Here is a 23,142-nt window from a genome sequence, read left to right as displayed (position 1 = left end):
TTAATTAAATTAATTTAGGTCATATAACTTAAACATTTAGATTCTAGCATATACTAGCTGTCTTATCTACGTAAGTGCTTACAATAAAGGAACATCCAAAATCCAAAAGATAGTAGAAATTTGGTAAAATATTCATTTTCGGTTTCAAATAACAAAAAAAAAAAAAATGAATGGATTAAAAACTGATAATCTGGACATATAGGCTAAGAACCGTATTACACACCTTACTAACGTTTTTACTCTCCTCTTCACATTTTCCCCTTCATATCCAATCACTACTGTTACAATAAAAAAAAATCGTTCCAACACTTTATATAAAAGAAACTTTCATCATCTTTCTTATCACGCCCTCCAAACCAAAGAAAAGAAAGTACAAGTTCTTCAGCACAAGTTCTTGAAAATGTTGGCAATGGAAACCCTTCCAGCATTCCCTTTTCCTCATACATTCTTTGATTCCGATGAATTTGCACCACTTCCTAAAAAATGCCATCAAGATTTAACATTCAATTTCAAAGTCAACCATGATGCTGAAAAACTTAAAGAACAAGAGCAAGATTTTAGTTTTCCATGCTTTGATAGTCTAAAAGAGACATTTGTAACTGCGGAAGAGATATTCAACAACGGTCAAATCAAACCAATCTTTCCCGTTCTCCACCAATCTCATATGATCACGGCGAAAAATGGTAATGTGATATCATCACCTCTCCGGCGATTCGCCACGAGAAACGGTAATGTGATATCATCACCTCTCGAGCTATCGCCGGAGAGGTTCTTTGTTGAGCAGCATTGCAATGTTCTTCCTTTAGCTTCTAAATCACAAGGAGTACCTAAACCAATAATCTGCAAGTTGTCGAAGAAAATGACGAATTTGGAGGTGGAAGTAGTCGAGGATTCGAAAAAGAGGCACAACAAGAAGAGCTCGACTTCATTCTTAAATTTGTGGCGGCTACGCCGGCACCTGAAGCGTCAAAACTACAATGATGGGAAGGACGGTCTAACTTTTCCAGCATCAATGAATAAGAAAACAAAGGCAAAGGGAAGGAAGGAAAAGAAAAGAGTATCAGCTCATGAACAATTTTACGTGATGAACAGACTTAAGAAGGAGAGCAATAAACAAAGGTCTTTTCTTCCTTATAAACTGCAATTATGTGGATTATTTGCCAGCTTGAGAATATTTAGTGGGAACCTTCTTTCATATACCCAATCTTAGCTTTTCCTTGCTCATTTGGAGGAGTTGATGAAAAAGGCATATCCAATCCCTACTTTTCTTCGGCTACAAAATTGTTGTACATTTTATGTTATTATTTATTTATTTATGTGACACAGGAGTTTGCTAGCTTCTTGATGTAAGGGAATTTTTTTTGCTCTTGATCATATTCAGGAGTTTCCAAATTCCCAGACAATGTAAGTTTAATAGTTTTGGTAAAAAAAAAAAAAGAATTAGTGTAGACAGATTTTTCCGCCTCTTTTTTTTTTCTTTTCCATCGAATATCATCACCTCTATTGCTTATAGATTTTTCACACATTTAAAGGGGAAAAAATCATCCTATATATATATATAATTAGGAAAATATTAGTACAAACTCAAAAGCCACAAATTGGGGAAAATCTTATTTCCCTCCAACTTTGTCATATTTTCATTTTATACTTAAATTGCTTCTATAATATCTTTTAGTTATCATCAAGAAATATTATAACATTCTTATAAAAATCTTTTGGAGCACATAGCTAATTTGTAATTCTTTTGCACATCATAAAATTTCAAAAATATGAAAGACAAACTTATTCAGTTATATTAGCCCATCTGAAAGGTGCCATAGAGCAAAATTGCTATTTATCTTTAGAATATTGTAAAGAGGGTGACACTGTCACACAGTACTCTTGAGAAATGTGAGATTTCCATTAAAAAATAACACATGTGATGACACATATTCCATCTTTTTCTCCTTTCTGGGATAGGTAATACCTATACTCCAATTTTCATGGGAAAAAGGCAAAAGAAGAAGTTCCAATTACAATTACAATTACAATGGTTCTCTTGCTATCCTCAGTTTCTCAGAAGAGGGTAAAATCTTTTGCACATTTGACAAATGTTAGCATGGAAGCCATTTGCACATTTACCCCCTTCTGTCGTCACCCAAATTGGTTAGACTCTGATCAATCTGCAAAAGATATCATAGGACAAAGACTTGCAATAAGTTATAACAAACCAAAACATAAATTGGAAGTAATGACTGATGAATACCTTGTAAAGATTTGAAAGAATGCAAAATTGCTAACACAGCATGCATTTTACTTGGTCATGGTTGATGACAAGTAGAAATTCCAAAATATTGAGCCCATTGACATGAAAGCTACTGGTGCTTGAAGAGGCACCACCCTGTACAGATATATAGGTCTAGAATTCAAATAACAAATAAAATCCAAAATTCACAACAATCTCATTATAATAATACTAATGTTCATAGAATCATCAAACTAGCCATGTTACCCATTCTTGTAAAAACAAAATATCCACTACTCCATCAAAATATGACACAAAAATATTAGTATATTCTCCTACTTGGGCAACATTGGTTGGGTTATAGATTAATGTTGAATAACAGTAGCTTAAAAATAATAACCATATAAACTACTCTAGGAATTTTGTTAGCTTAAAAGTTTCTAAAAAATAAAAAATTGTATGCTACTCTTCGATTAAATGATTGTAGCTACAAATAATAGCCGAAAAATAATAACCGTGTGAAGAGATCACTTTAGTTTGCAAATCTGTTTGCTAGCCATACGCAAATAGTAAAATATACAAAATTTAGTTCAACAATCAATTCATAATAAAAGCACCTTATCAACAATGACCATGAAACATGGATACTTTAGGTGTTTTTCTATTTGCAAATGGCTAGCAAATAATATCCACATAGAGAAATAATATCCCAATGGGCAACAATCACATATTTATGTTTTCTTAATCATTTCTCTAACAGCAAGAGACTTTATCCTAATATGTTTAGAGATGAAGGGCCACCACTTACTAGTTGGTGGGAGAATTAACTGAACTATATCATAGTCAATTGTCTAGGGTTTGGCACTGGTGTCACATTCTAACAGCAAAAACCAAGTTTCGCATCCAAACTCTCTGAGACACAGTGTTGTAACATGCAACAACTCAGCGTACACGGTGGAAAAGGAAATCACAATATGTTTATTCCTGTGGATAGCTTTATTAGTTAAGTAAGTTGTATACAACCACAATGACTCACTCGTAAAATTAATAAAATTATTCATTTTTGAGATATTTTGCAACTTGAGTTAGTTTTGGCTTGACTAACCCATGGGGTTAATTAGATGGGCAGCATAGTATTTGAGACGACTACCTCAACAGTAAAATTCTTCTGCCCTCAAATATCAGATCTTTATAATCATGGCCTTGTCCATTCACTAATTGATCTGTTGGCCTTGTCTACTTGTAACTTTTACCATGAACTGAAAATATTTTCCTTACTAACAAAGGCTGTTATCCTTGTGTTACATACCCTGGAAAAAGAGAGAATGCTGAGTCAGCAGCAAAGGCAGCTAAAAAAGGGAAGAAAATAATCCCTTGACCTTATCATTATTCTAGAAGAAGCAATAAAGAAAAGGGAGGAATAATATGACAGGAGAAATGTGTAATCATAAGTGACAATAATTGATGATTGGATTAGTCAGATGAGAGAATCAGGGAAGCGTAATCGTAGGAGTTGAATGCTAATTATGATAATTAATTTGAGGGAAGGCAATAAAAGGAGGAGCTGATTAGGTGAGAGGTAGGAAAATATTTGGAAAGGCCTAGGTTAGGAGAGAAGAGGACTCTCAAAGTTCACTATTCTATTGTATTTCTATATTTCCCTTAAAATAAATTCCAGTGTAACAACTGGCATCAAAGCACCGATCTTAGGTGTTCTGTGCATGGTTTCCACGCGAGCTGCCATGGAGTCGAGGTTGGAAGTCTTAGAGAAGCAAATGGAGGAGATGAGGGAGGCCCAGAATCGTTCAATGGAAGCTCAAAACCGATCATTTGAACTCTTATCCACCAACCTGCTGAGACAGGTGAGGGAAATGCTTTCGCAACACCACCATGACCAGGGAGGAAACGGGGCTGGAGGGAGAAACGGGGGAGATGGAGAAGGTTCAGAAGGCAGAGGCAGTGGCAATAATGAAGGTGAAACAGAACAGAGGAGATTTGAGCCTACCAGGAAGCTTGACATTCCCATCTTCTCGGGAGATGATGCAAATGGCTGGCTGGTGAAGATGGAAAGATATTATCATGTCACCCATGTGGCTCCGGAAGAAAGGATGGACTTTGTCACTCTTGCTTTGGAGGGAGAGGCTCTCGCATGGATGGAGTGGTGGGAAGAATACACATCATTTCAGACATGGAGATGATTCAAGGAGGATTTATTGAAATGTTTTCAACTTGGAGCTGCTCTCAACCCCATGGCTCTGTTACTAGAGGTGAAGGACGTCGCTCAGTTTAGGCGAGAGTTTGAGGCTGCAGCATGAATGCAAAAAAACATGTGAATAAAGGCTCTTATGTGCATCTTTGCAAATAGACTGAAAAAAGAAATTCAGGCGGAGTTGGAGTTGGAGGTGGCTTGGTTCGATAATTTACCAGCTTTAATGGATAGAGCCACGGCTATTGAATGGAGAAATCAAGCATGGAAGGAGACCGGGGTTGACCCTATCGGCAGGAGGGTGGAGGGGTTGACGAAAGGGAGCGGGTCACGCGGATCTGGTTTGGTAGGAGCTAGATTTGGATTTTTCAAAAATCCTAGTTCGGTGAAGTACAACACCCACGACGGCATAGGCGAATCGAAGGGCGAGATTGGATCTAACACAAACAGAGGCATCCCTACTCCTCGTACAGGCCTCAACACCAGTTCGAACGGAGGCAGCAGCGCTTCTCATTCGCAGACGACTCGTAACAGTGGCACACGGCAATTCTCGAATGAAGGGTGGGCAGAGAGACAGAGGAAAGGGTTGTGCTTCAGATGTGGAGAGAAGTGGGGACCTGATCAGGTGCTCCATGAAGCACTATCAAATCATACTCCTAGGAGAAGATGCAGAAGGAGACGTAAGGATGAACCAAGAGGCCCATGAAGGGGAACTTGAACGGGAAGAGCTGCAATTGTCATCATACAGCTATTGGGGACTTAGTACTCACAAGACCTTTAAGGTCCAAGGGGAGATTCAGGGCAGAACAGTGGTGGTGCTCATCGATCCTGGGGCTTCTGCAAATTTCATTGCCATCGAGGTGGTTAGGCGGCTGGCGTTACCGGTGAGAAAGATAAGGGAGTTTCAAGTGAAGGTGGGGAACGGTGCTGTGGAAAAGGGGAATGAAGGTTGTGAAGGAGTTCACTTGAATATTCAAGGAGTCCAAATAGTCCAAAACTTCTTTGTAATGAAATTGGGTTGTTCGGAGGTGGTGTTAGGAGCAGGATGGCTGGCGAGTCTAGGGAGGTTTGTGGGAGATTATGGAGAATTAACATTGAACTGGAAACAAGATGGCAGGGAGATGCAACTAAAAAGTATCCTTCCTTGAGCAAAAGCAGGGCTTCATGGAAGAAGACTTTGCACACTCTAAAAAGTGATGGGGAGGGTTATGTTATCACCATCAGGTTGCTGCCACCGAAGAGCAAGAGCAAGAGGTGATTTCTGCTGAAGCTAAACAATTTCTGCAACAATATGGGGACTTGTTTCAGACCCCTATAGGCCTCTCACCCAAACGCGAGAAGGACCATGCAATCATTTTGAAGGAAGGGTCAGAGATTCCTTGCATCAGATCCTATAGATACCCACAATATCAGAAAACCAAGATTGAGAAAATTGTAGAAGAGATGCTGAATTCTGGCATCATACATCCAAACACTAGCCCGTTCTCAAGTCTGATGATCCTAGTTAAAAGAAAGATGGAGGCTGGTGATTTTGCATAGATTACCGAGCATTGAATCGAGAGACCATAGCTGATAATTCCCAATTCCGGTGATTGATGAGCTGCTAGACGAATTGGGAAATGCAAACATATTCTCTAAGCTAGACCTCAAGTTCGGCTATCACCAAATAAGGATGAGAGAAGATGACATCCACCAAACCGCTTTTCAAATTCATGAAGGACACTATGAGTTTCTCGTGATACCCTTCGGGCTCACAAACGCTCCTTCCACTTTCTAAGCACTCATGAATCAGGTGTTGCGGCCATTTTTGAGGAAGTTTGTTTTGGTTTTTTTTTATGATATACTCATCTATAGCTTGAATTTAGAAGAACATTGGGGTCATTTGCAGCAGATTTTTGAAGTCCTCCAGCACAACCAGCTCTAACTCAATAAGAAGAAATGCAAATTCGCCCAAGAACGTATTGAATACCTGGGTCACATTATATCTAAAGAAGGAATGGAAGCGGACCCCAAAAAGATTCAAGACATGGTGGATTGGCCAATTCTAAGGGACCCCAAAGGGTTTAGGGGATTCCTTGGGTTAACCAGTTACTATCGCCGTTTCGTGAAGAATTATGGAGGCATAGCTTGGCCCCTTACACAACTACTGAAAAATGATCAATTCAAGTGGGATAATGAGGCACAAGCAGTTTTCGAAGCACTCAAGACTGCCATGGTGACAGTCCCGATGTTGGCTGTCCCTTCATTTTCAAAGCCGTTTACAGTGGAAACTGATGCTTCCGGGAAGGGAATAGGGGTAGTACTTCTACAGGAAGGCAGGCCAGTGGCTTATATGAGTCAGAAACTTTCTGAACAAGCTCAAGCTAAATCTGTTTATGAGAAGGAGTTGATGGCTATGGTCCTGGCAATTCAAAAATGGAGGCATTTCCTCTTGGGTCAACGGTTCACTGTTTATACAGACCAGAAGAGTCTTAAATTCATTCTTGATTAGAGAATCGGAGGCGAGGAACAACAGAAGTGGATGACCAAGTTGCTTGGGTTTGATTTCGAAATAAAATACAAGGCAGGGAAAGACAACCAAGTAGCTGATGCCCTCTCCAGAAAATTCTAATTTGCTGCTGTTTCCATGGTTTCAGCTGCTGAATGGGCAAACTTAGAAGAGGAGGTGCAACATGACCCAAAACTCGAGCATCATGCAGGATTTGATTTTTGGAAAGGAGGTTACTGGTGGATATGCATTGAAAAATGGGAGGTTGCTCCACCAAGGGCATTTGGTTATTCCAAGGCATTCAACGTTGATTCCCAAGATGTTGGAGGAATTCCATGACACAAAGTTGGGAGGACATTCTGGTTTTTTCCGAACTTATAAGAGGATAGCTGGAGTACTGTATTGGGAGGGAATAAAGAAGGCCATCATGGATTACGTGAGACAATGTGAAGTATGCCAAAGGAACAAACATTCTACCATGACTCCAAGCTGGGCTGCTACAGCCACTCCCTATTCCGACAAATATTTGGTCAGATATAGCTATGGACTTCATTGGAGGCCTACCAAAGGCACAAGAGAAGGACACCATCTTCGTTGTGGTTGATAGGATGACAAAGTACGCTCATTTCTTTCCCTTATCTCACCCTTATTCAGCAAAGGAAGTTGCAGACCTGTTTGTGAAAGAAGTGGTGAGACTTCATGGGTTCCCTACATCGATTGTTTTCGACCGTGACCGGCTGTTCATTAGTGGTTTCTGGTCCGAAATCTTCAAGGCAACAGACACATCATTAAAGATGAGCTCAGCCCATCATCCCCAAACGAATGGGCAAAGCGAACAAGTGCATGGAAACTTACCTCAGGTGCTTTGCGGGGTCTACGCCAAAGCAATGGCCCCGATGGCTGAATTGGGAAGAATATTGGTATAACACCAATTATCATGGGTCGATAAAAATGACCCCCTTCAAGGCCCTTTATGGAAGGGAACCCCCGGTTCTGTTGCGGGGTCAGGGCGAAGCTGTGGTTAAAGAAGTAAGAAATCTTATGGAGGAAAGGAATTAGATGTTGGATGAATTGAGGTTTCAAATAGAAATGGCCCAAAACCGAATGAGGACATATGCTGATAAGAAGAGGAGGGGCGTCACTTTTGAGCCAGGAGAGTTTGTGTACCTCAAACTGCAGCCTTATCGAATGAAGACCTTGGCAAAAAGGGTCAACCAAAAGCTGAGTGCAAGATTCTATGGCCCTTATGAGATTCTTGCAAAGATTGGGCAGGTTGCGTACGAGCTTAAATTACTGGAAGGAGCTCGGGTGCATCCGGTCTTCCATGTTTCTTTATTGAAGAAGTGTGTCAAGCCCACTGCTCAGATTCAGCCACTTCCTACGACTCTAACAAAAGAGTATGAACTACAATCTGAACCCCAAGAAATCCTAGCTGTTAGGAAAAATGCGGCTGGTAAATTGGAGGTGTTGATCAAGTGGAGGGACCTTCCAGAATTCGAGAATTCGTGGGAAGCAACAGCTGCAATTCAAGAAGCCTTTCCTTTCTTTCACCTTGAGGACAAGGTGATGCTTCAAAGGGAGGGTATTGTTACATACCCTGGAGAGAGAGAGAATGCTAAGTCAGCAGTAAAGGCAGTTAAAAAAGGAAAGAAAATAATCCCTTTACCTTATCATTATTCTAGAAGAAGCAATAAAAAAAGAGAGGAATAATAGGGCAGGAGAAATGTGTAATCACAAGTGACAATAATTGATGATTGGATTAGTCAGATGAGAGAATTAGGGAGGCGTAATCGTAAGAGTTGAAAGCTAATTATGATAATTAATTTGAGGGAAGGCAATAAAAGGAGGACCTAATTAGGTGAGAGGTAGGAAAAGATTTGGAAAGGCCTAGGCTAGGAGAGAAGAGGACTTGCAAAGTTCCTCTGTTGTCTTTTACTATTCTATTGTATTTCTATATTTTCCTTAAAATAAATTCCTGTGTAACACCTTGCTTTATTATAAACGGCACTGCTAACCATGTTGAGCTTCTTGACATGCAATAAAGGGCAATAGGAAGATATTGAGCTAGTTCTTAGGAAATAAGGTATTGCCATAACTTTGGGAAATGATCCTCCCTTGGCTAATGAAAGTACTGTGTATAAAGCTTATCACAAGGAGTGGACAAACACAAATCAAAGAGCACTGACTTTTACCCAAAATTTATTTTGCTTCCATTAGAGAAAAGTATGCAGTAAGCTAAGACTAGTCAATTTACGAATTACGAATAGTTCCATCAATGAGGTATGATGCAAATGGTGGTGTTAAGCAATATATAATGGATTTTCTTACCATACCCAGAAGGGAAATAGGATATTCACCATGCAGTAAAAAGCCTTCCCCATAAAGAGAAGAAAATCCAAGGAAAAACAAAAGTCTTGATATAGAAAAATAAAGAATAAAAAAGGCATGTTCATCACAAAAGCCCTAAATTTCATTGAAGCTAAGAAGGTTAACAATGTCGGTGAGTCATGCTTGCATTTGATATTGAATCTACCAGTACATATTCTTTTAAATTCAAGTAGATCAATTCTGAGGCATCTAGTTATTTACAAATTCCTTGAGAAGGTTCAAGAGCAAGCATAATAATGTATTTTGTCAACAATTTTTCTTTTACATTTAAAAGAGGTTATTAATATACAATCTAAAGACAGAACTTTAGTAACATAATAATGATAATTTTGACTGTTCTTTTTTATTTTAAAAATGTACTTTGTCTTTTATATCATGCCACTAAGGTTCAGTTTGGATAAACAGTTTAATTAAGCTCCTTTTGACAAAATAGCTTAAATAATAAACAGCTATATTAAAAGTAGCTTATAAATAAATTATTTTGTGTTTGGGTTTTTAGCTCTAAAAGTACTTATTTTATAAAAATGTGATAAAAAGTAGTAGTATTATGAGAGAAGTCATTTTTTTTAACTTCTTTATAAATTCCTAAATAGCTTTTTAGAAAGCTGCAATTTGGTTTTGAAAATTGCACCAGACATTAATACTACTACTTTTCATAAGTCATAAGCTCAAAAAGGTTACTTTTGAAGCTTCCCAAATGAACCCTAAAGCCACACAATGCAAATGCAAACAAAGATACTAGAGTCAATAGTTACACAATGCAAACCATCACCTTAACAGCTTGCCAATATCGCTAGAACCACAAGATCTATTTTCAATCAAAAGAAAAAAAAAACAAAGTTATCGAGTTTTGACTAAGAAATGAAATGTCACCTGGACAGTATACAAAATAAATCTTGATTCAAATGTAATTCAACTAATCCTATGAATTTAGATTTCCATGCAAAGCATGTCCATCCATCGTGAATTTAAAGGAACATCAACCAAATCAGATTCATAGTAACTGAAAGCATACATTTCACCATTAATTTGTTGGCTTATTTGAAAATTTTGAAGGTTTCGCAGTTTGACTTAACCTACCTTCTCATGAAACCATCACTTCAACTTACATTTTTAATTTAAATATGATATATGATACATGGGCCAAGGCACTACTAAGATGTTGTAACACTCTTCTCAATACTATTGTTTCCTTTAGATTTATTCATATCTTCTTAGAAGATTTCTTATGGCAAGTTAGTATCATGGTATCAAATAAGATATGTTCTTCCTATCTTTCTCTAGATTAGGGATAGAAATCATGGTTAATATCCCACTCCTCCTTTTGTGTATCAAAACAAATTCTCAGTAAATCATATTTGCAAGGACCTAAAATATGGTGCACAGGAAATTTATCATCCATAAGATATTCAAGGTCACTAGGTTTCATAATTACAGTCACAAACTGAATTGGCATGATATAGTGTTGAACAGCATCATACATCTCGTTGCTCATGTTGATGAGACTGTACCACAATCGACCAACCTCAGCTTTACTAAAAACTACATGCCTTCCCCAAATGAAAGCTTGTAATGTGGAAATGTATGCCTGATCAGAAATAGGGACTTTAACCACTCCTTGTTATGGACTTTTTACTTAATATTATTATCATCAATTACGGGACCCAAATATACACATCAAGATGTACAACAAACGAGAATTAATGAATAGGAATATCTCTCTCCATCGTTTTAGAATTATTATTCATGAGCTCAATATAATTAATGTGACACATGAAGAAAGCCACAAGAGCTTGAAAGGATCAAGACATTAATTAATTAGATGGGAAGTTGTAAATAGTAATATGCACATTATGCATTACCAAATAACAAGGATTCAAAACATAATATAAACTATCATGTTGGCTAACAATACATTATACAAGGCAACCACTACAATATTCAACTTGGTGGCAGAAAAATTTTATTGTTAAGGTCATCCTGAGCACCATGTCATACCAAAACATAACTAACTAAAATGACAAAACATTCAATAAAAAAAAATTAAAAAAGAAAACAAAATAACTATAGATTTTACATATAATTTACTGTGAAAATGTACACTCACTTAACCAGAAGATATCTTAAATCCTATGAATCCATGGAATTATAATCAATATTTTATGATAATAACTTCATCAAAAAGTAAAAATAAATCTTTTTTTCCCTTGTTAGATCTTCTCTTGTGCCTCGTTTACACCAATATTTTCTATATTTTCAGAGTCAAGAATATACTTACAAGTGAAATGATTATTGAACCTTACACTATAACATCTGGGAAGTTCTATTCTGTAAGAGTAAGATTCAAAACTAAATTACGAAATCCATCTAACAATAATTTCTCATAATTCTTCATTATGGTATCAAGAAGTATTAAACTTCTTATCACGTCATAGAAAAGATGCTTCTATAATAATTTCCTAGAACAGGAAGGGGAACTTGGGAATTTGTTACTTGATAGGTGAAAATGAAAATTCATTGTTCTATGAAGGTATTTTGTAAATTGCATAGGTTTAAAAATTTTCCTAGAGCAACTTAGCAAGTTTCTCCTTTACATTATTATTTTTCAAATTAAGATGTAAGAATACCGAAGGCACACAGCTCACTGAACTTGGTTTCTAAACCAAAGCTATTTGCATTCACAAGTAGAAGATTGCAAAAGAAGAAAAACACATACATAAAATAAATGAAAGACAAAGTTGAAATAATATGCGCACCAGAAATTTAATGCACTGACAGGGATCCAGAATCTAAATCCTGTGGAAACCAATTAGACATAAAGGCTCACATCAATGGGTATCAAATACAGAAGCATTGGCAAGTCAAGTGATCATAAATATTCATTTCGTTTCAATATATCTGTCAAATTTTAAACATTTTATACTTTCAGAATATCTGTAAATTTCTAAGATCATAGAAATATTAAACTATCAATTCTTTTTTTCCCACAAAGTAGTGTTACTGTGATACTAATTATATTAATTGAATAAGTTTGTTTTAATAGGAACCATTTATGATGTTATTATATAAGCAAGATTAATACAACACTTTTCTTAAGAGGTTTTTTTATCATAATTTATCATAATTCTTAATCAATTATTCTAAAGCAATTAAAGCATGTCTACTATAAATTCAGTGATATATATTAACTTGAACTATATTCTTGAATGGGGAAATTAATAAAAAAATGAAAAAATAAATATTCTACCTGTAGATTTTGAAACATAAACTATAAATCACAAGTTATTTACATATCTTTTTTGGTTTTAAAATTTGATACTAAATTAAATATAACTTAATCCTTAGTTGAAAATGATATGTCGATCAGTTCACGTACTACCGTTTTTTTATTTAATTTATTTGGATATTATTCTAATAAAACATATGAAGTGAAGAAATTATTTTTGTAATTAAATTTAACTATATCTTTTTTCTTCTTTTTATGCTTTTTTTCTTTCTTCTTCAGCTGAATTTTATTTTGTTAATAAGTTATTGGACTAACTTGATTGAATTTAATAACTAAAATGACTTGGTTATATAACATTATTGTATTTTAATTGATTGAAAACATTAATGATAAATAACATGACAAAATAATAAAATAAATATAATGTTACTCACAAATCTAATATTATCATTTAATAATAATTGTAGGGTAATAGACTTTTAAAATCTAATATATTTTTATACTTCGTTTGATTTTTATTAATAAATTTTGATAGGTTAGATTGTTTGTTATTTGTACATATTACATAAATCATGTTAGCGTATTGAGTGTTTGTGTTTTTATACATAGAATCATGTTAGTCTAGTGGGTTTTATATACAATTCTAAAAGCATATTATCCTATCATTATTTATATGTTAAAGGATAACATTGGATTTGTTAGTAAATGGTGACAAAGTAGTATCGTAATTTCGTGTTTTTTTTTTTTTTAATAGTATACTAACCTGACATGATTTATGTGTTAAGAGACAATATAATTTTTCAATCAATCGCAACAAAATAGAACTATTTATGAATAAATAGTAATATTTTTTATTCTGTGATTATTTATATAAATTATAAAAAGAACTTATACGTAATAAATTTTAGTTTAAAACATTTTGATAAATATAAATTTTTTTTTTAATTTTATTTTAATATAAAACCAAATAACTCACTCCTGTAGATGCAAAAATAATAAACATTCTAATATTAAAATAGAATAATGCTACACATCCAACTTTTTATGAACTAAGTCCAACTAAGTTAAATAATAAGACTTGAAATAAGACTAATTATAACTAATTTTGTTATGTTAAACTAATTTGATTGAACTTGATTAACAAAAAGATTTGGATGTGTAGCATTATTATAAAAGTAAAATTTCTTTTGCAACTAGCATACAAAGAAATTTTAATGCAAACAAAATGATCTTCCTGTACATGAATACGATAAGTGGTGTGAACATCAATTTTGTGACTTGGGATTCGACAGAAAAAGAAAAATTGGAGCTTGGAGAAGTACCCTTGAATATTCCATTTACTTGGTCTGGACTAGGGGTGCACAGACCCGGCCCGGCCCGAAGGCCCGGCCCGGTCCCGAACACTTTAGAAACTAATTTGGAGTGATTTCATCGGGTTTAGGGTCGGGTACGGATCTCAAAAATAGACCCGGTCATTATTTCGGTTCGGATCCGTGCCATAGCTCGGGTCACCCGATGGGCCGGTCATCATACACAATTAATATTTTGTGTTATTAGTGATGGATCATGACTATTCTTATGTGGAATTTAAGTATTGTAAACCTTAATATTTTGTGTTATTAGTCATTATAAGACTATAAGTTAATGTTTTATGTTTAGAATGAATAAAATTTTAGACTAATACATAAGATTGTGTTATTTGTATTGATTTAAATATTTGGTATTATTAGACAATATTAGTATTGATTGTGGTTATGCTTTAATATTGATTGTGGTTATGCTTTAATTTTGAAGAATGGTTGGTTCTTGTTATATTTTTCTAAGTGAATTTTACTATGTTAACTAATGGTTGGAGTCTTGGAAATTTGGATATTTTTACATGTTAGTTTACAAGAAGGTATCAACGTAATGTAATGTTAACGGCCCGGTTTTTACCCGATTTTCACCCGGTATAATTGTGACCCGAAAGTGTATTGGTTTCATCGGGTCTAGGGCCGGGTTCGGGTCTAACAAATAGACCCGATGTATATTTCGGGCCGGGTCTGGGTCACATCAAACCCGGCTTCACCCGGCCCATGTGCACCCCTAGTCTGGACAAGACTTTCATATTGTCTACGAAAATAAAATAAATTTTAAGAATGGTTAGATAGCCATAATCAATTTATTAGGCGGTAAGATAAAAAATAAATTGGATGAATGAAATGTTTAAAAATAAATGTAATATTTATTGCTAAAACATAATTCAGGGCAATTTAGATCAGAAGTTTATGAAAATGAAAATAAAAATAAAAATGTTTGCTTGTATGTTATATTTAATTTGTTGCAAGAAAATTATTATCATTATTATTATTGTCGCCGATATTTTTTAATTACTGCTTATACTATTATTATGATAATTATAATTATTAAAAATGTTTATCGTTATTTTCAAAGGCGTAAATACATTTTTTTATGTTTATGAATTGAGTAATTGACCAATCAACTCTTTATTAATAGAAAAAGAAATCATAAATTTTAAAAGTTCAGAACATTTCCCAATACTTGTTGAGAAACTAGTATAGAACAAGATTGTAATTTTATTTTTTTCTTGATGGGAGAAGGGAAGGACAAGTCTTTTCTTCATCATGATCATTAGACGAACAATTCTACCTACAAAATTCGACCATACATTATTATTATAATAGTAGAAATAATTATTTTTACAAATTTGTTACTTGAATAATGATTTAAATATATAAATTGCTTATACATTGTATAAAATTGATCTCAAATAAATCATCTTACATCGCTATAATCGACTAAGGCCAGCATAATAGCATCTAGTGTTCTTTACTTCTTTATTTTACGTCAAAAAGCAACGTTTGCAGCGCTGGTTTCAATTTTAAATTAATATATTATTTTTCTTTTTATATTTTCACGGGTATAATGTATTTAGTGCTAGGCCTCATTTGTTTGTTATTCCAGAATAAAACAAGTACTCTTTTAATAAAATAAATATTTCTGAGATAAAATGAGTTATTTGTTTTATACTATTAAAGATCAAATAAAAACAAAAAATATATAATTTATTATGATTTTTGAAAAGTTTAGAAGATGCATATAGAGAAAGAAAATTTTAGATCTTTGTAAAATAAATACAAAAAATAGATTAATTACCAAGATATGTATCGAAAAGGTGGAAACTCACATGTAGTTATTTTTATGTGAAATTGATATTTGAGAACCATTCGATAATTTGATAAGTTTGACTACGCGTGAGTCTTCATCTTTTATTTACTTACATTACACTCTTGTGATCTGTGAACCGCACTGCCCTTCTCTTTCCTTTATATCGAGTAATCTCTTCTAGCAATTCGAAAAACCACCATCCACATTCCCAATAGTAGACATCATTCTCAGGTCCACAAGGCCATCTTTGTTCCCAAGTAGCATGATGACACTCTCTTCTGAATTCATAGGAGCACAAAGTAGTTTCTACTTTACCTAAAAAAAGATATCACACTGCAAAACTAGATAAAACAGTTCAAACAGAGGTATAACCGCAGAAGCAGAAAACAGCATAACGTTTTCAGTCAACTCAACACATCAAAAAAACACACTACACGAGTCTGAGTCCAATGAACAATTGAAGATGACCAAGTAACAGATCAAACCCTTAGAATATCCAATACAAAAACAACTCATCATTTCAAGAGTGCAAAACATAGGAAAGCTTAATTAGCAACAAGAAAATGCAGAGCGCAACTAGGAGGATTGTGTTCAAAAACATCAAGCATACACAGTGGAATAGTGCAAACAAAAATTTATCAAATAAAAGTTTAACACAAGATAAGACAGCGGCCATAAAACCTCATTTCATGAGTTTAGTATCACCTCAAATTATTTGGACAACGTAGTAAGGTACAAGAGAGTACCTCTTGAAGTGACGTCTTGTGGAATTTGATGTTTGTCCCGCAAACGATGAGCCACACAACTGCACGACCTCTAGCTCGTCCACACAAACACATTTAATCCAAGAGTCTCCTCTTTATTATCCAAATCTTGCTCTCCGTTGCCCTTTAATGAACAATAACCCTTTTAAGAATTGGAGAGGGTGGTATCTAGGTATTTCACTATTGAAGAGGAATTGTGTTTTTCACTTAAGTGTATCCCCAAAGCCCTCTAGCCTCACTTGAGTTTCCTTGACCTTTCTCCCCACCACCCATCATGACCCAGCAAGCACAAGCAGCATAAGACGAAAATAGAAGCAGAAATCACTGAGAAATGGATGAGAGGAAGAGAGACAAAAGAAATAAACATGTAACTATTGGGGCCTTAGGGTTTTAATATGATGGGAAGTACTAAATTGAGTCCTACAAATGACCAACGGCAACTCACGGTTGTTAAATTGAGGGACTTATTTAGGCATATTTGAAATTGGGGGACAAGATTGATTCACCAGTTGAATACTTGAATTTGAGACCATTTTGGCATTATCCCTATATTAGCTCTAGGACATGTAACTAACAGTTTAAACATTCATTTTGACAATGAAAATTACTGAGCACTTGAACCTATCTAGTATCTAGCGTGACAACAAGAGCTCAATCAATCAATGATGGCAACTTGATCTTGTATTGCAGACGACATTGTCAAACATTCAAGGGATAAAACTCCGGCGTAGTGATGGCAGGTTTGCAGCAAAAAGATGGGAATTTCTATGGATTATAATTATTAAAAAAATTAAAATAAAAAGAACAGAAAAAGTTAAGAGTTCAGAAAATAGAAATGATTTTCTAAACAAGTAAGCTAAACCACAGGTTAACTATCCATTAAATGCTAAACTACTGGATTTTATGAGTTAGGTGGTTGGTGAGTGGTGACTTCAAAGGTTGGGACTCAAGACATTGGGGTTTAGTACTGGACCAATAGTGAAATTCAGCTGAATATAGTTAGTTATAAAGAAGTATGATAGGGACTTGGGTATTATGGGGTGCCCAAGGTCTCACATCAAGTGATATGAGATGTTTGATGTTTTATTTAAGAAGAGAACTCAACCTTAATAGCCTGTTTCTGTTAGTGCAGGTAACAAAGAGAACTCAACCTCTCAACCATTTTAAGATATCATATCAAGCTATGACACCATGGGCTCAGTCTTCACAATTTTTTTCATGTGAAAGCTTATTAAGGCCATGAAAAAAGCGATGCTTTCTCCTCTTTGAATGCCTACGAGACTCTTTGGTCATGACAAAGGACACAAAATGCACCTGCATAAGCAAAATGTTTTCAATGAAGTTAATGAAAGTTTTTAGTAGGATGCATTTTTTTTTAATGGTAAAGTTGATGAATATGATTTCTATTTCTTAATTGATACAATTGAGTTATTCAAGACATTTGAAATAACATGTTTTATTAGTTGTATCATTATAATGTCAAAAGTAAGCAACTCACATACTTCACAGAAAAAAATATCAATACATAACCATTTTTAAAACTCTATTTTTTACTACATATATTAGAATAAGTATAATAAATCCATGCCACGGGAAGACTTATTAAGCAATCTTTTGTAAATTGATGACCCCTGATCCTCCATGGTTTTTGTAATATCCGTTTTTGTTGTTAATAATATATCTTCTCTTGTTAAAAAATGCTATAAAATAAAGATTACAGGAAAGAAAGTGGACAAGATAAACACAATCCATAAAGACTTGGAATTTGCTAGACAAACCTGGGAATTATTACGTATGCCAAAATTCTGAAGCGGATCATCATCATGTAGGAGTTTGTTGTTATGATATGCCAAGCAATAATTTGCCCATACATGCTTCCTGCAATTGCATCAAGTTTTGCATTGCTTTCTGTATTAAATCATTATTAAGGTAGCTTTGTTGTGAGGATGTTAGACTAATATGCTATTGCTAAGTGCCCTGGCCCTATTCCTATATCAAAAGAATAAAAAGATGCTATTGCTAAGATGTAAAAGGAAAAAAAGGACAAGAAAGATGGAAAACTGCTAACCCACCAAGAAATATGGCGATGACCCAAACCGGATTGCTCCATGTCATTCACTTTTTTCTTGATAGCAAGTTTTAAATCTTTGACTGTTGCTGAATTCATCACTGTCACCTCTTCACCAGCAAAGAAATCACAGGTCAACTAGAGCTTTAAAAATCTGCACATCCATAGGACACTGAAGAGAGCAACTAATTATATTACCAAATGAAGTTCCATCTAGTTTTAAGACAGAGAGACGCATGGCACTGCCAAGTTCAAGGCTGAGGAGGGTATCAACATCTGCCAAGGTCGGATTCTTGGGGACATCAGACAGCAGAGGATCATCCAACAACACTCTCAGCATTGATTGCAGTTTTGCCTTCTTCAAACCACCTTCATTGTATTCATACTCTCCCACATCAATCTTCAACAGACCAAGAACAATGAACTCATGATTAGTAGATTCAAGAAGGAAATGGGCTGGTCTAGGCCAGCATAAATTTGGGTTATCCCAAACTAACATAGTTCGATCTAATCCGGTTCAAAAGTGATGTTCCAAAAGTAGGGATACAAAGATACAAATTAGGATATATTTTTCATTATCCATTCCACCCTTCTCCCATGTACCTGAAATTTGCCACCAACCCAGTTCCCCAACAGGTTTCCTATCTTGAACCTTACCTGAGCAGTACCCGTGGGCCTGCCGTACATGACACATCCCACCCTGCTCCAATGTTCATATTGTAATTGTAGGAGTAGTTTATTTGAATTTTAATGCCAGAAATACAAAATTCAATAACACTTTTTTGAAAATCTCTACCCAAATATACTTGTTTAAGAACTGAGAACTTGCAAAAGGATATCAGTTATTAATATTACAATAGCAGCTATATTAAACCTAACGAATTTCAATCTGAGCTTTTTAAGTGTATCTAATGTCATCTTGATCAACATTTTCTGATATATCCCTAAATCAAAACTAAAAAGAGTTACAAAACTGCAAGCAAGCATCAAATTATTGAAATTCATTTAGCGACCAAAGCCTTCCAGTTTTAGCAAACAAATTGATTTCTTTGTTTGATTCACTCACTTGATTTGATGGTGCAGAAGAGTTGCTACTCTCTCTTGCAGCTGCATCTGGAATTTTTAGTTGGCTTTGGGAACTCCCTTCTGCATCCATTAAGACTAGGGGGAAAATAAAAAAAGTAAAAATAACAAATAAACTTAGAAGATTAACAAATAAACAAAAATATAAAAAACACAGATTAATTTCAAATCAAAATATCAAACAGAAAAAAATTAAAAAAAGGAACCTGCAGATGGAGTAGTCGGCGGCGAAGCAGGACCTGTCGGCGACGAGGCAGGTGCAGTCAGCAGCGAGAAAACAGAATGCGGCTAGGGGCAGAAGGCGGAGCAGTGTTGCAGATCAGTGGCAACGTGGACTTGAGGAGGCGAGATGGAGGCGGAGCAGAGTAGCAGACTGGCGCCGACAAGAATGGCGGCGATCCGGCGACGACGAGGCTGCTGGATGCGGCGACAAGGAGGCTGGCAGCGGCGAAAGCAGGAGAACTCGAGGCGGCCGAACGAACTGCTGAAGGCTGAAGGGAGACGATGTGCGGAAGTAAGGGCGGAGGCAGGAGTGTTTTTTGTTTTTCCTCCCGTTCTTGGGTCAACGAGGCCGCAGATTAAAAGATAGCTTCTTTGAATCGACTTTTATTAGGCCTGAGGCCCATTTACATGAAAAAACCTTTTACCTTTTTTGGTGGAGTACAAATATAAATACTACTTGCAATAAACATTCAAAAATTGTTTATAATTAAAAAAAATTACTAACAAGTAATAACAGCACTTGTAAAAAGAGAGAGAGAGAGAAAGTTATAAATAAGATTGATTTGGTCACTACAATTCAGTGGTTACACGTTATAATTCGAAGATTAGGTCAAAAAAATGTTGAAATTTTATGACTTATAAATTATCAACACATAACTTGATCGTTATTTCTATAACTCAACCGTCACAATCTGGTTCATTCTGTATTACTCGGTAACTACCATCTATTACTCGGAGAACAAGTCTTGATCCATTACCGATAACACAACCAATGAAACTTATATCGCGACTCAAAGAAATTATAACTCGACCAATAACTCAAAAACATGATAACACTCAGTACAACGGCATAATGACTTCACCATACGTCATTACCAATAACTCAATGAAATAATCAAAATAGATAATGAGAATATCATGGTAACCGCATTGTGGTTTTCACCATAGTCGTAACTTACGATTTGCTAACTGAGCATATTCAAAATGCTTAGTCTCTATTCAGCCTATATAAGGTAGCATTAGGTCAAGGTAAAAGACATCAGAAAATCTAATACTCACTTAAGTCACTCTCACTATCTTCTTTGAATTATTACTGACTTGAGCGATAAAATACCTTTTGTAGGTACCCACCCTGTCTGGTGTTTTTTGGAGTCTGGCATATAACTCATCCGTAGAGAAAACAGGATGACATCTCCCCTTCTGCAACGAGTTATACCTCAGATAGACCTCTTAATAGTATGAACATTTGGCGCCCACCGTGGGGCCGACCTTAACGTTACCCCATATTTTCTTTTCCCACATGTTATTCCTCTTTTTTGTAGAATATCGATCATGACTGATGAGCAAACTCCACCTCCTCCTCCACCAGAGTTATTAGCTAAGAATGTTGCGCTCGAGGCCGAGGTCCAAAGGATAACCGAGTTATTAACACAACAGCAAAAGAACCCAAATAGCAAGAAAGATCGCAAGGATGCTCATAATGATGACGAATATGTGTCAGAAACTTGTACTCTGGTAGAAGTCACACCTTCAAAAACGCTGAAAAAATGTACAAACCCTTTTTCCTATAAAATCATGAAGTTTCAGATGCCAAAAAACTTCACCCTACCAACCACTCTAAATCCATACAAGGGGATTAGGGACCCAAACAAACATGTTACTAAGTTCTACTCAATGATGTTTCTTAACGGTGCTTCTAACCAAATATTATGTTGTTCTTTTTTCTATAGGTTCTATCTCTACTTTTCAAGAACTGGCCGACTTCTTCACCAACAATTTTGCAGCATCCAAGATCCATGTCCATGATTCCGACTATCTATGTCCACCGAACCGAAGCTCTGATACCACTTGTTAGGCTGAACGTGGAGAGCTCTCGACAACCGGGGAGACTTCGGAGAAAAACAAATGGAGAACTTAGCCTCATATTTATAGCCTAGGCCACCACTCCATTTGCTATCCTAAGCAATGTGGGACTAATTCAACAAAATCCTAACATTTAGCACAATCAAAGAAGGTCAACATCAAAATTCTTCGTGGCTACATGACGAGGTTCAACAAGATAGCAATAGAGATCCCCAACCTCAATTCCAATGTCCACCTCCATGCCCTTAAGAGTGGTCTTCGCCCTAGCAAGTTTCATGAGACTATTGTTGTCGCCAAGCTGAAGGTATAAGTAGAATTCCGAAAAAAAGCAGTTGGACAAATAGAAATAGAAGAACTTAGACAAACTCGGCAGATCAATAAATTGACTCAATTAAAAGAGGACAACTAGAAGGATCTTTTCAAATCAGCAAAGTAATCGGTAAGAGACTTATACCCATCAAACACTACTTTGCAAAGAATAATCTAGTACTTGGAACGCAACTTCTCTGAAGCAATACCATAACTAAGTTATAAGTCAAAACTCGAAGATGTACTCTTTTTCCCATTTACAAAATTTTTTCTACACCGGATTTTGCATGGAAGGATTTTAACGAGGTATTTTATCGTGTACCTTCTATTTTAAGAGGATAAACCTCAATAAATAATACATTATTTTTAACTTCATCATTCTTTCATTTTATTCATGTCTTTAATTCGGCTACTATTTTTTCTCCACACTACACATATTATGATAAATCAATATTAAAGTTGGCATACAAAAATAAACCAAAAGTTATATGTTGGTAGCAATCTAACAAACCGCCAACTATAAGTTGCAATCAATCTAACAATCTGACAACTATAAATTAGAATATCAATCCGAACAAACCAACACCTATAAGTTGGAATCACTTCAAACAAATTGATAATTATAAGTCAGAGTTAGTCAAAGCAAACTGATGCCTATAAATCGGCGTCAGTCTAGCAAACAATTACCTATAAACTCGTTCAAAAAAATACTGATATAAGCAACACCTTTTTCAAAGACAAGTTTGCCCAATTTAATGTTTAAGATTATCAAATTGATCTTGGGGCTAATTCTCATATTTCTGAATTAAAACATAACTGTATCTCTTTTATATTCTACCAAGTTATAACTTGATTTTCATAAAGTTTAACATGCTTTTCTTAAAAATAAATAGGTCAAGCTTGGGGGTTGTGATTTGGTCCTTATAACTTGACGGCTACAAGCTATAATTTGAAGATTAGGTTAAAAGAACATTAGAATTTTCATAATTTATAAATTACCAACACATAACTCAGTTGTCACAATATGGCCCATTCCGTATTACTCGATAACTACCACCTATTACTCGAAAAACAAGTTTCGATCAATCACCTATAACTCGGCCAATAAAACGTATATCTTGGCCCAAAAAAAT

The 23,142-nt window shown here is 35.3% G+C and overlaps 2 protein-coding genes across 5 annotated transcripts; one reads left to right on the top strand and one right to left on the bottom strand.

The window, feature by feature from the left end:
* Nucleotides 1-1,881: 1,881 nt before the first annotated feature.
* Nucleotides 1,882-20,260, bottom strand: LOC112789828 (U11/U12 small nuclear ribonucleoprotein 25 kDa protein). 4 transcript variants are annotated; one of them, XM_072232565.1, is made up of 9 exons: nt 19,822-20,260; nt 19,599-19,693; nt 18,731-18,932; nt 18,537-18,642; nt 18,243-18,342; nt 16,447-17,778; nt 15,814-16,015; nt 2,246-2,380; nt 1,882-2,162 (listed from the first exon to the last, which is right to left on the bottom strand). In XM_072232565.1, exons 2-6 carry the CDS (start codon nt 19,686-19,688, stop codon nt 17,662-17,664), a joined length of 615 nt encoding a protein of 204 aa, XP_072088666.1. In that variant the 5' UTR covers nt 19,689-19,693; nt 19,822-20,260; the 3' UTR covers nt 1,882-2,162; nt 2,246-2,380; nt 15,814-16,015; nt 16,447-17,661. The 4 variants fall into 4 exon arrangements, with proteins under 4 accessions (XP_072088666.1, XP_072088668.1, XP_025687680.1 ...); XM_072232567.1 differs by lacking the exons at nt 1,882-2,162; nt 2,246-2,380 and adding an exon at nt 15,003-15,181 and having other exon boundaries at nt 15,814-16,033; XM_025831895.3 differs by lacking the exons at nt 1,882-2,162; nt 2,246-2,380 and adding an exon at nt 15,003-15,181.
* Nucleotides 8,008-8,628, top strand: LOC140183332 (uncharacterized). Its single transcript, XM_072231689.1, has one exon. It carries the CDS (start codon nt 8,008-8,010, stop codon nt 8,626-8,628), a length of 621 nt encoding a protein of 206 aa, XP_072087790.1.
* Nucleotides 20,261-23,142: the final 2,882 nt, after the last annotated feature.

The sequence above is a fragment of the Arachis hypogaea genome, chromosome 3, assembly GCF_003086295.3.
Source record: "Arachis hypogaea cultivar Tifrunner chromosome 3, arahy.Tifrunner.gnm2.J5K5, whole genome shotgun sequence".
NCBI classification, from domain to species: domain Eukaryota; kingdom Viridiplantae; phylum Streptophyta; class Magnoliopsida; order Fabales; family Fabaceae; genus Arachis; species Arachis hypogaea.
Note: the sequence above shows the minus strand (reverse complement) of the source record. Positions and strands in the feature narration are given on the sequence as shown.

Coding starts and splice junctions, on each gene's coding strand:
- LOC112789828 (XM_072232565.1), bottom strand. CDS start 19,688: ATGGATGCAGAAGGGAGTTCCCAAAGCCAACTAAAAATTCCAGATGCA. Junction 18,343..18,536: donor GGTCATCGCCATATTTCTTG/GTGGGTTAGCAG, acceptor ATGCAATTGCAG/GAAGCATGTATGGGCAAATT. Junction 17,779..18,242: donor GCATACGTAATAATTCCCAG/GTTTGTCTAGCA, acceptor TTGCTTATGCAG/GTGCATTTTGTGTCCTTTGT.
- LOC140183332 (XM_072231689.1), top strand. CDS start 8,008: ATGGCCCAAAACCGAATGAGGACATATGCTGATAAGAAGAGGAGGGGC.